This window comes from Vicugna pacos, chromosome 2 (assembly GCF_048564905.1).
Source record: "Vicugna pacos chromosome 2, VicPac4, whole genome shotgun sequence".
NCBI classification, from domain to species: Eukaryota; Metazoa; Chordata; class Mammalia; order Artiodactyla; family Camelidae; genus Vicugna; species Vicugna pacos.
In genome coordinates, this window is record NC_132988.1 from 50956329 (window position 1) to 50969375 (window position 13047).

A 13047-nucleotide genomic window follows, 5' to 3' on the forward strand; every position below is an offset into this window, starting at 1 on the left:
AAACATAGTTCATATTCATAGTAAAATAAAAACTGTGTATTCTACAACTGGAAAACAAACAAAGCTACTCTTTTTCACTCACCTCCTGAGCTGGGAATAACTTCATTGGTAACTGTGAACTACAGTTTTCAAACGGGGCAGCTCAAATGTTTGAGAAGCTTTTAACATCCCTGTAAGCATTATGCTGATTTTTCATGTGTCGGACTTGATAGGTAAATAAGTAAACAGATCTGAGAAAATAAAGAAGCAACTCCTACCAGGATTTGCTCTGGCTCCAGGAAACACCATTAAAATAGACTTTAAGGAAGTAGAAAGTCAACATCTATCTGTTAGTGAAGTCTCTAAGAAAGAACAAAGGGATTAAAAAAGAAAGCCCAAATTACTACATTGCTCTGAATCACCAAACCCCCAACTCACTTGATTTGGGGTATATAATGCAAAAAGCCACTCTAAGTGCAAGTCTAAGTTTATTCCTGACCTGGAATCAGTCCCAGGTTCCTGTATGAACTTACCTTGGTGAACTGGGCTAGAAGACCAATACATCTGAAGACACCTAGACACCCTACTAGACCAGGCGTAATCAGCAAGGAGCTCTCAGTGGTCCTCTCCAGCCTACTTTCCTGGGGTTAAACCCAAGTCCTAGATGGTCTTACAAGGCATAGGACATTGCTAAACACACAATTCCAAGGGGCACTTAATTCCTACTTCAATCCACCCTCTAAATAATATGGAAAAGAAAAGGGACATACAAAGTTTACATAGAAATGAAACTTTCTCCTCTTCTTGTCTCCGCTTAAAGCTCTGGCCCTACTCTACCTGTCCTTCCCCACCACCATTTTGTTCTCTTCAGAATCTTTGGGGATCCCATGATAGTCTGGTTTCATTATCTGAGGTCCTCTTCCTTAGGAATGAGTACTGGAGGAGATGCAATCTTACCTTCTCTTTGAATTGTTCAGGCATTTAGCCTACATTCCTTCACATCTTTATTTTTTCCCTCGGGCTTTGCATTTAAACTTAATTACATTCTAGGGTATTGCTTTTCACTCCAAGGGAGGCATTTGGAAGAATCTGAGCAAACGTTAAGAACCTTCTTTTCCAGTCTTTACCACTACTTTGACACATCCCTCTAGGGCCATTGGTTTAGGCTCCTCACAATCTCTCCATGGGCTCTTTAATATTATCTCAGAAGTCACTTAAATGAATCCGGATATTAATTTAGTTCATCCCAGATTACCCTCATTGTCATGGGTACAGAATTCCTATGAAGCACTGGTCTATAAAATGATCCCTGAAAATGGAGTTACTTGGGCAATTGTTTTTGAAAAATACTGTCCTCCTAGGGGTTTTACAATGCACAATAACATTTTTTTTAATCTCGGTAATCCTAACATAAAGATATCCATTTGACATTTAAAAAGTTTATGCATCTCCAAATAATTTGACTATAAAAACATTTTTAAAAACATAACCAAATAGTGTGCCACAGTACTAGTATTCTATAGCGTATTTTTTTAGTAAATGTTAACTTTGTCAAAAAGTCACTTACCCCATATTCTATTTCTGAAAACAAAGTGATCACACAAGAAGCTTTTGCTGTGTGCATTAGATAAAATAATACTGTAAGTCAAATCATAATTTCAAAGGGTAAAGTTGCTTAATCTTCTTCCCTGAACAATTTAATCCTCCATATACTCTCCCTTTCAAGTCAATCTGTTGTAAATACATCTTAAATTCCTAATATAATTAATATCCACATTTATTGCTTACTCCCTCAAATTTAACTTCCCAAAAGATACAAAATGAATCTCACATGGATAATTCCAAGACCAATTACAAAACAGCCCATATTCTTCACACTCATTCTGCTTGGTTCTAGCCAGTGTTTCTCACTTAAGGCTATGGTTGGAGTGAAGATCTCTTCTCTTCACTTATACTCTGGTCCTGATGCAACTTTCTTAAGCAACTCTTGTGTTAGAGTCTCCTTATTACAAGTCAAATATGATTTTAAAGTTCCTTATATGAGTTTGGGATTAACAGATACACATTACTATATATAAAATAGATAAACAACAAGGACCTGCTATATAGCACAGGGAACTATATTCAATTTCTTATAATAACATATGATGGAAAAGAATCTGAAAAAATATATACATATGTATGTATATGTATAACTGAATCACTTTGTGGTACACTTGAAACTAATGTTGTAAATCAACTACACTTCAATAAAAAACAATTTTTTTTAAATCAAGAACATGAAAAAAGAACATAAATTTCAAAAACACAGGTCCTAAAAGTAAAGCCAATGTCATCTTGATGCTGAAATTTAAATTAGTATTTCTCAAGCAAAATAATGTATGTCAACCTAATACATGTATTATTATCCAGATTTCCAGTACAATTCACACCTGTAGACTAAAGCAGACACATAGTGTTATCTAGGAGAAAATAGCTAGACAGAAAAACTGAAAGAGAGCAAACCATGTGGACTTAAAGAACAGCTTTAAGATTGGTTTCCTTTTTCTCTGAGGTGTCGATCACTTCTTGGCAGGAGTCCAGAATCTACTATGTATGAACCCAAAGTGCAGCTGGGAACATTTTTCCAATAAGATGTTAACACAAGACTGTAGTTCTTATATTTTAATAAATGTCCGTCACCCATTTTCTTTCCTCCTCAGACTAGGATTTGAAACATTCAGTGTACCAGTGAAATTTGAAAAGTTATGGCTGTGGCAGCATTGGTTGCTACATTTTCACTCTATTCATCTTTCATTCTATTCATCTTTCATTCTATTTTATTTTCATGGTCTATCATGTCTATTTCTCAATATTTTGATTACTTTCTAAGCATTCTCATCTCCTTCTGTTGTCTAGTTGACAGTGTATAATTGACAACATGTCCTTAATTGAGCGAGGGCTCTAATTCTACCCTCATTTATGAAGTATATTCCACAGTAATAATAGCCAATCCTCTAAGCAAAATCTTTGGCATTGTATCTCCAGATATTCCATCATTCTGCTCTTCTCTTTGTAGTTTTGTAATCTGGCACTTCCCCACATCTTTCTTAGTTATATACTCTTTTTTTCCCATCACTAAGACAGTTGAGCCTGCTTTATATTAGAAAATTCTTTAGGCCATCAGGATAGCTTGTATATGGTTTCCAATTTTAGCTCAAGCAGAAGAATTCTTCTCTGAAGATTTCTAAAGAACTGTTCTGATATTTCTAAGCACATATTCTTGAAGTTCCAGTGAGAAGCAAAATCTTTATCCCCGCAGGTTCTTTCATCCCCAGAGTTTGAGTTTCTGCACCTTTCCCATTTCCATGCTATTACAAACAGCAATTTCTGCTTTCCTGCTGCTGTAAGACATTTTTTTACTTCCTCAAGTGTTTCCATCTCAATTTAACACTTCAAGATTCCTGTGAAGTTTGTGCCCATTTCCGCTTATTCTTCCTCCTATGCGGTGTTAATGCTATAGCCTATATTCAAATTTATTCACTTTTTTTAGTACACTGATTCCTAAAGGCTTTTTTGCCTGAAGACATATTTACCCACTGTCTGTGAGGTCTTCTTCCAAACTGTTGCTTTCTCCAGAATGAATCTCTCAACTGCACTAAGAATCTGCATTGCACTGTAGATGCTTGTTGCCATAGAATGAAAGCTGATTGGCACTTCTGACAGACACAAGTCATCAGGCTTCCAAACCTCTGCGTGATAGTAATCTATTAAACTGGTTTCCCCCCATCTCCAGCCAACATCGTATCTAGCTAACACTATGCATTTTCCTTACCCTTTTCATACTAACTCAGTGTTCCCCATACTAGACTTTGAAAAGACCAAAGGGCTTTAATCATTTTGTTTTTGTAATATCTGTGCTTAATCTTATTTCAATGTTATTTTTGAAAACTTAGCTTATCTTTGTTGTTAAATTTCCTTTTTTCCCCCCAAGAAAATGAACTAAGTATAATTTAAAGTTTATTCTATTTATTTCCTGTTGTCTCTTTCCTCTTAGCTATTCCACCTACCTGAAAATTCTCTCCCAGACAGCATGGGAACCATGGTACCATCTTCAACTACTACCACTTCCTTACCACCACCCCCTTTCTAGGGTAGCTGAGTAATTAGGTTTTGTATCAGAAAGGCTTGGCTCTCTCCTGTGGGAAAATTATTTAACTCTGCTGAGTCATACATAAAATTATGATCATAATTATTACTTACTTCATAGAATTACTGTTATGATCAAATGAAATAACCTATAGCAGGCATGTAGAAGAGTCTAATGTCCTTCCATTTTTAAAAAATGTAATTAACTGACTCACCAAAAGGCAGACATCAAAACATTGGATTTCTGTATCTTGATCAGAAGACTTTAAGTGACTAATCTTCAAGTTGTACCTGGATGTTTATATTAATATTAATGAGACTATCTAGTGATTGATTATACTCCTGATAGCTATTCATTCTTTTTACATAATTAGGAACCACAACCAAAGGTGTCATGACGACTGAAGCCAACATTACAAGTACAACAGTGAGAAAATGTCCACTTTCAACTGTTGTTTCAACATTACAAAGTTCCCACCCCAAGAGTAAGTATAAGAATTTGTGCTGAAATGTTAAACTGGTATATTGGATAGAACCACACTCAGAACGTTTTCCAACCCACAGCTACCAAAGAACCATGCCTCACTTATATTCTCTCCTAGTCTCTACCAAATGCAACACCCATTTGGCATCTTTGCTTTGTACAGTGATACTCTATTCCTCCATAGCCACAAATGAGTGGATGGCAAAGAGGATCAATCCAAGACTGGGCAGTAATCTATGATATCATCTGACACAAAAAGGTGAGCTTGCTTAAAAATAAGACAGTTTGATGAAATGGGAAAATTCTTAGAAATAAACAAATTGCTAAAACTGATCCAAGAAGATAGGAAAAGACCTAAAACAATTTAAGATTCTGTATTAGAAATTTAAAATGATTCCATGAAGAAAACTCTAAGCAAGATGACTTCATGTGTGAATTTTATAAAAATAGTCTCAAAAGAAATAATACCAATTCTTCTCAAACTCTTTTGGGATGTAGAGAAAACTTTGCACAAATAATTATCTGGGGCCAGTATTACCTTAATACCAAAGCTAGAAAAGATTGAAAAGAAAAACCAAATAAAAAAAACTACAGACCAATATCTTTCATGAATGTAGATGCAAATATCCTTAATATTAGAAATATTAGAAATATTAGAAAAAATTAGGAATAAATATATGAAAAGGGATATAAAACATGAGCAAGTGGGATTTTTTCCCAGGAATGCAAGGTTGGTTTAATATATGAAAATCAAGTACTGTAATATATCATATTAATAGAATCAGTAGATGAAGAAAAAGCATTTGACAAAATATAAAACCCACCCATTCTTTAAACTCTCAATGAACTAGAAATAAAATAAAACTTCCTCAAATTGATAAAGGGTATCTATTTAAAAATATACAGCAGATTTCATACGTAATAGTGAAAGATGTAATACTTTTCCCTTAAGATCTGGAAATATGTCCACTCTCATCAGTCCTATTTAAAATTATAGCCAGAAGTTCTAGACAGTACAATAAAGTAACAGATAGGTAGATGGATAGATAGAGATACAGCCATTCATCCAAACTGGAAAGAAAGAAATAAAAATGTTTTTCTCAGCAGACTACATTGTTGTCTGTGTAGAAAACCTAAAGATTTCACAGTAAACTACTATAACTAATAAAGAGTATTCTATATCACAAGATACAAGCTATGCAAAAATAAGTAATATTTCTGTATGTTAGTAATGGCAATCCAAAAAATATAATTAAAGAAATAATTCTATTCATAATAGCATCAGATAGAATAAAATATTTGAGAGTAAATTTAACAATAGAAATGCAATATTTGTACACTGAGCTATTCTACACTTCCGTGAGTGAAAAATTAAATATCTAAACAGAAATTTCTGAGTTGGTGAATATATGGTGATTTGAGGAGAGTGGTGTACCAGGAGAGGGCGTGAGAGCTCTATGTCTTTTCTCCATACCTTGCCCAGTGCATCTCTTCCATCTGGCTGTTCCTGAGTTATATCCTTTTATAATAAACAAGTGATCTAATAAGGTAAGTGAGATTGAATTATCAGGAAAGATTTGTCCCCATCAGTAGGGCTGGTGAGTACTAGAAGTAACAACTTGGCATGTCTGACTCCTCGCCCTGTTTTCTTTATTGCACACTGCCACCTCCCTGGGCTTTTTGTCCCAGGTCAGATAGTCACATGAGCATAACTGAACTGAGTAAGACTCATCAGTGGTACGTGGTACATCATCTGGAGGGTTCTGGTGGGTGTCTAGGACCTCAGGAAGGACACTGGTCACCGGGTCAGGTTTCAGGCAAGAGGAGCCAAAGAACTAGGGAACCCTCAAAGCCAAAGCAGAGCTGAGCCCCTTCTGATCACATGCTCTGGACTTTCACAATGTGGAGCCTGGCAGCAGAGCACATCTGAGAGATGTGGTGAGTGTGAGTCGTCATGCCAGATGTGGCAGAGCCATGAGGAGAAGGCAATTTGTGCCCTTTTAATGTGATACACACAGAATTTACATAATACATTTATTTTAGTATTATGTGAAAAGACCACTTGTTCATCTTAGTGATTCAGATAAGCCCATTAAGGATCAAAATAGAAAAATTTTCATCAGTACAGTTACATCTGGTACTTGAGCAAAGAAATCAGAATTTAAAACTTTCCTGCCAGGGGAACGTGCTAAAGAGATGCAAAAAATGACATCATTTTGATTCTGACTTTAGTCACACAAAGCCATTTCAAGAGTTCATAGGGAAGAGGGAATTGTGAGGAGGGGGAAAAGGTAGAATGTGAGTGCTGTTGCCACTGTATGTTTAAAAATTTTAAAATTCATGTGATGAATGTTTTGAACATTTGCTTCCTTAAGTTTTATATTATAATAATCTTTCATCAATTTTCATAACAAATTTATTTGTTTCTAAGTATATAAGCATAAACAAAGACAGAAATAGACAAAAATTAAATGCAAACAGATATACTTCACCTAGCCATATATCAAATTGTTAGTAAAGCACACAAAAAGAAAAAAAAAAAGAATCCAAGTACTTTAAACAACATAGTCCTAACTGCACACCCTCCTCAGTAGGACAGATAAAGAAAGGGAGACAAAAGAAAAGCACTGCAAAGAAATCTTGAAATTCACTTGATGAATTTGTTTTATTGAAATGGATGTAACAACTCTAAGTACTTGGTTCTACAAAATTGAAAAAAAAAAACACTTTGATGTGTTCTCAAAGTGAAAAAAGGAGATACAAAGGCTGAATAGGGGAAGGAAAAAAACACCGCATTATCAGATTGAAATCGAAGGCAGTGGCATAAACTTGATTAAAATACAAACATATGTTTAACATTGCAAAGAATAAACAAACAAACAAACAAACAGACGTGTTCATGGATTGGAAGACTTGATATTTTAAGACGGTAATTCTTTCCAAATTGATCATAATAGATAATACAGAATGCAATCCCTGTTAAAATACCAGCAAGTTTTATTTTTCTAGAAATTGATAAGCCAATCCTAAAGCATACATGAAAATGAAAATGACCTAGAATAGCCAAAACACTTTTGAAAAAGAAGAACAAAATTGGAAGACCCATGCACAGCCAATTTCAAACTTTACCCTAAAGCTACAGTAATCAAAACAGCGTGTGATGAGTTCATGAATATTAATAACAGCATTATTCATAATAGTCGAACACTGGAAATAATCCAAATGTCCACTGACTGGTGAAATGGAATATCCCATTGGATTTTCCACTTGAAATGCATTTGTAATATTCCAAATGGGTTAGCCACATAATGGAATACTATTCAGCAATGTAATGGAACAAAATACCCTCACATGCTGTAACAGTATGAACTCAAAAACGTGTTCAGTGAAAGAAGCCTTGCACAAAATACAACATATATGGTTCCACTTAAGTGAAATATTCAGAAAAGATGTTTCTGTAGGGACAGAAAGCAAGTGAGTGGTTGCCCACAGCTGGCAGTAGGGCTGGGGATTGACTGCAGAAAGGCTCAAGGGAGTTTTCTGTGTTGAAGAAAATGTTCTAAAACTAGATTACAGTGATGCTTACACAACTCTATAAATCTACTAAATATTAATGGTTTGTATACTTAAAATGAGTGAATTAAGTGGTGAGTTTCCAAATAAAGATTTGTTTAAAAACAAACAAAAAGAAAATGTTGGTTTAGGCCAATCAAATTTCCTTTCTGGGTAATCTGAACTAGAAAACCCAGAACAAACCAAGCAAGTGATAAGCAGCGGGGAACCGAAGTTAGCAAGGTGTCAGTAAAGTGAATCTGAGACAGCCGCCGGGATTCCTGTGCATGCCTGTGGCACAAGGAGGCAGGTGTTATGAGTAAGTAGAGTCGGTAGAAAAGAATGGAGAGAGACCACGTGGGGAAATGGAGAGAACCCAAGAGCAAGCAAGCCTGAGTTGTTTATGGGAGACAGAGAGAGTGGCAGAACCTAGAAATCCCATGATTCCTGACACTTTTCCAGTTCCAGTCCACATGTATCTTCACAACAAGCACTTCCCTTATTCTGGCCTCTGTGATTTGAAGTAATCTGTCCTTTTAGTCAAAATACCCTGATTAGAAAAGCTAGTAATATTCTATAACAGCCTTATCAGATCCTGTTCCTTATAAGTAATGGATGTATTTGGGGGATACCCTTAGTCCTTAATAAGAAGCAGCTACAGGTGACTCATAGTCTCCAAGTCTCTTCTTGGGAGACCTCCAAGGTCGAAGGAGACAGCAGGTGGGAAGTGTGGATGTCCAAGATCTACTCTTGTCTAGAAACACATCAGGAACATCCATTTCCCTGCTTCTTACTGTAATCATCTTAGGCACGACATAAGGAAGGTTATCCAGAAGAGGTCTAATTTCACACCATAATTGTAAACTAATAATTTTATTTAGTTAGTCACTACACAGAGGAACTTGAAGAGCAGGGTCATTTCTCCTTCAAGTGAAGAACATTTCCTTGTGGAAATGTTTTGGGCTCTGATCAGTAGAACCCATTTTGCAGGCAATAAATGTCTGAAAGTCACCTTTAACAAACCAAAACCTCATCCATTTCATAATATGGTTGTCCCCAATACAAACAAGAATAAAAGTGAATATGTGTCTTCAAAATGTGTAGCAGATGAAGATTAAATTCAAATAATTCGTACTCTGTCCTAATACCCACCCATTCAGTGCCTGATGAGGAAAATGTCAAAGACCACAGTTTATTAAAATTAACACTGATACAGAAGTCTGTGGTCAGCCCCATGGGTCATTTAAAATTCCTAATTCTGCCTTGATTCATGTAATAAAATGCCGTCTGTGTCTCCTTTCTGGGGACTATTGTATTTATTTTGCTTTTAAACACAGTTTGAAGTGACTTTCTTCCAAGTAGTTTAAAAAGATACACTCACAGTGCCATTTCTTGAAAAATGAAACACCTTGGAAAGCAAGACAATGAAAGAAGGGTATTTACTGCCCTTTGCATTTGCCTTTTGATTAAGCAGTTCTGTACTAAGTCCTTAGATATTTTGTCAAGCTCATTCTTTGGGCAGCCATTCCTCCCTAGATCTCCCTTGTTCCTCAAGGGGCTTTCTGCTTAGCATGAACCCCACTTCGTATAATGGGTTTGCACACATTTCCATCTGCACACGATGAAACTAAGAGCTGGCCCAGGTTGCTGGTTAGCAAGACAATGCTCCCTTTCCATCTCTACCCCTCACACACATAAACATTCAGAATTAGTGGAGCCAACCCAGGGGAGACAGAAGGAGAACAAAACAATCTATTGGCAGGAGAAGATTGAACAGCTGAAGAAGCATCTCCCTCTTAAATTTATGGGCAATGAGTCCTTGGATAGGGACTATTAGATAAAGGCATTCTGGGTACACGTCCTCCAATGCAGGCCTGATCTGGAGTAGAGAAGAGTTAGTGAGGTTTATTCCTTTACTCCCTAGGGAGGTGGAATGTAGATCAAAAAAGAAGCATGTCCTCAAAACATTTCTCTCTAATTGTTTCCGATTCTCTTACAATTGTGGGTATTTCTCCTGTTTGACTTTTTTATTCTGCCCATAGAAGACAAATTCCTAGAATACTAGAATATTTAAGATAAAAATCTTCAGTAATTCAGTGATTTGACTTTATAAAGAATGAGGGTCCTTTGAATTAACTAGTAATTGCTCTTTCTCCCTTTGGTGAATTCTGACCATGCTGGGGAAAGAATGTGGAATAAGATGAAAGGTAGAAGACAAACTGAGATGGACAAGTGTCAGTACGTAACCTTATTAAGGGACAGGGGTAAAAATACCTTTCCACACCAGAGCTTCTGCCACCACAGCGTATACAATGTTACAGGCTTAGAATCTAAAGGGGAAATCTGACTTTTTTTTTTTAACATTTTTTATTGATCTATAATAGGAAATCTGACTTTTGTTCAGCAGGAATGAGAAACATTTATAAGTAATCAGCTGTTTATTTAGTCAGAGTTAATAACATTTATATGTAATAAATAGTTTATCATACATGTTCCCTTTTTGCATAGTTTATCCTAGTTTAGTATGGAAAGTTTTTTATAGAAAAAATATAAGTAATCGTACAATAACCAAGTAGCCTCTTCAGATATACTACTGGCTGAACATGAGAATGACCTCCGCCCACGCCTGTGCTTTTCAAGGCAACACACCCTTCCTAAAAAAAAAAAAAAGCCAAGAGGAAGTTAGCTTACTGGTTATGAACAATGATTCTGAAATCAGATAGCGTAGGTTCAAATAATAGCACAGCGATTTATTTGGACTGTGGCCTTTGGTAAGCAACTTAACTTCTCTGTGCCTCAGTTTCCCCATCTGTAAAATCGTTATAATAAGGTTACACCCTTACAGGATTCTTGAGAAGATTAAAAGAGATAAAAGCATATAAAGCTTAACACAGCATCTGGAAAGTAAACAATGAATTTTAGCTGTTATTTTATTAATATAATCCTTTACAAAAGCCAGGCAAAGTTGGTGTTTATGATACCTGTTTCACAAATAAGGAAACAGGTTCAGAAAGACTAAAGGACTTGGCCAAGGTTAAATTAAAAGATGAAATCTGAACCCTGTTTGTCTGGCCCCCAGCCCCATAAACATCACTGTCCCATACTTGTTCTCATCACAAGTATTTTACATAAAGTATCCTAAAGGAATTAGAAAACAACTAGCTTTTAAGTGGGTCCGTCATATGTTCAACAAGTAAGAGTTCAATAAACATAGCACAAGGGATGGACGACTGACTGCCTGACTGAATATAAACCTGTGATTCTAACCAGCGGGTCTCTCTCGTTGTTGGCCACCATGGCAGATTTACTGTGTGTTTTGTTCATCCTGTCCTCCTCGTGTGTACGGTCCTTTCTTCTTCCCCTTGTCCTTCAAATTCTATACAATCACCAAGAGGCTCTCTACAAGATACTACCTCAGTATTTCCCACAACTTAATGAGTGTTGCCAGATATGTGTGCCATCTGTACTATTACTTACTTAGTATTTTCTTTAAATTGATGCACTTTCTATTTTTAAATTTGTTTGAAAAGGAAACCATCATAAATGAAAAACCAATTTTGCATGGCGTAAATAGCAGCTATAAAATCACTTTGATGTAAGCAAAATAAAATAAAATTCTAGCTGGATTTTGTTTCTGGCCAAAGGCTCTGAGTGTGAGGCTTGCTTGTCCTTGTTTAAAAAATAAATCAAATACTTCCCTGGCAGGGGACATACCAGGATTATGAAGATGGTTTCCTCCAGGGGAGGGGGGCGGGGGAGCTCATCCATTTGCACTCTGGATATGCTGGCCCCTGTGATTTCCCCAAATGTGGGAAACTCAGCTGCATCATTTGTAGTTGTGGGGAACTGTGTTTGCATTTCCCCTGTAGGGGGACAAAGATAAGCACCAATTAGGTATTAATGACATAGTTGCATCAAATTGAAATTTTGAAACTTCTTCATTGAAGTAAGTAAAATTAAAAAAAAAAAAGCTGGAAAGAAATCACTTTCTCACTGAATGTTATTTAATGCCATGTCCCAGTACTGCCTTATAGACTCTCACACAATGCTATGCCTCTCATCCTTTGGAAAACACCAATTTATCTGATCGCCAGTCTTTTGTGAATGGCACTATTTATCTATGGCATTTATTTGAGAACTTAATTACAATGCTTCTTATGTGATATTTAATTGTATAATTTCCCGTAGGGAGACATAAGAGGAATCCTCAGGATAATGACGTCTTAGTCACAAATCATAGTTTAGCCAAGCCAGAAATAATCTCACATACAATGACTCAGTCAATGCTTTATTTTGGGAAAATGATAAGGAAAATTTGAATTGGTCATAGTAAGTTATTTTTATGTAAATCAGTAAAGAATTATATATGGGCACGGCTGTTTATATTTTCTCTCCTAGGCCTGTTAATGATGAATCACGTTCTATGTGTGTAACTGCATACGGCCATATATATAGCTAGAACACAGTGGCCTTTGTAAGATAAGACTATTTAGCAAAGTTATTTGTTGTATTATTGCTTAAGCTTTCTGTTTTAAAAGCTAATAGTCTAAGCCAAGTTTAGTTTTGGATTAAATTGTGGATTAAAGTTCCACATTTTGAAGTTCATTTGCATTTCATAAGGCTTCAGTTTCATATTAGAGAGTCAAACTCAGCAAAGAGATTTTAAGTTGCCAACCCATTGAGACTAGGTTAACAGAATGCACTACCCTCATTTGCTATTTGACTTCAAAGTAGTATGCCACATGAAAACACTTTATTATCTTCAAAAACACTTTATTATCTTCAAAAAATATATCCTGGGTTTTAGAAAAAAGTTACGTATAATATATATATATATATAATATATATATATATATATTCCAGTATTGACTAAAGATTTGCAGAATTTTGTCCTCCGAATAACA

The 13047-nt window shown here is 35.8% G+C and overlaps 1 protein-coding gene and 1 pseudogene across 8 annotated transcripts in view; both read left to right on the top strand.

The window, feature by feature from the left end:
- Positions 1-13047, top strand: part of EMCN (endomucin) — a 92710-nt gene that overhangs the window by 45091 nt on the left and 34572 nt on the right. For all 8 annotated transcript variants that reach the window (XM_072939982.1, XM_015243288.3, XM_015243289.3 and 5 more), the window contains exon 3: positions 4482-4592. In XM_072939982.1, the coding sequence (XP_072796083.1) occupies positions 4482-4592 (111 nt within the window). The remainder of the gene's footprint in view (positions 1-4481; positions 4593-13047) is intronic.
- Positions 11834-12010, top strand: LOC116276772 (U1 spliceosomal RNA; annotated as a pseudogene).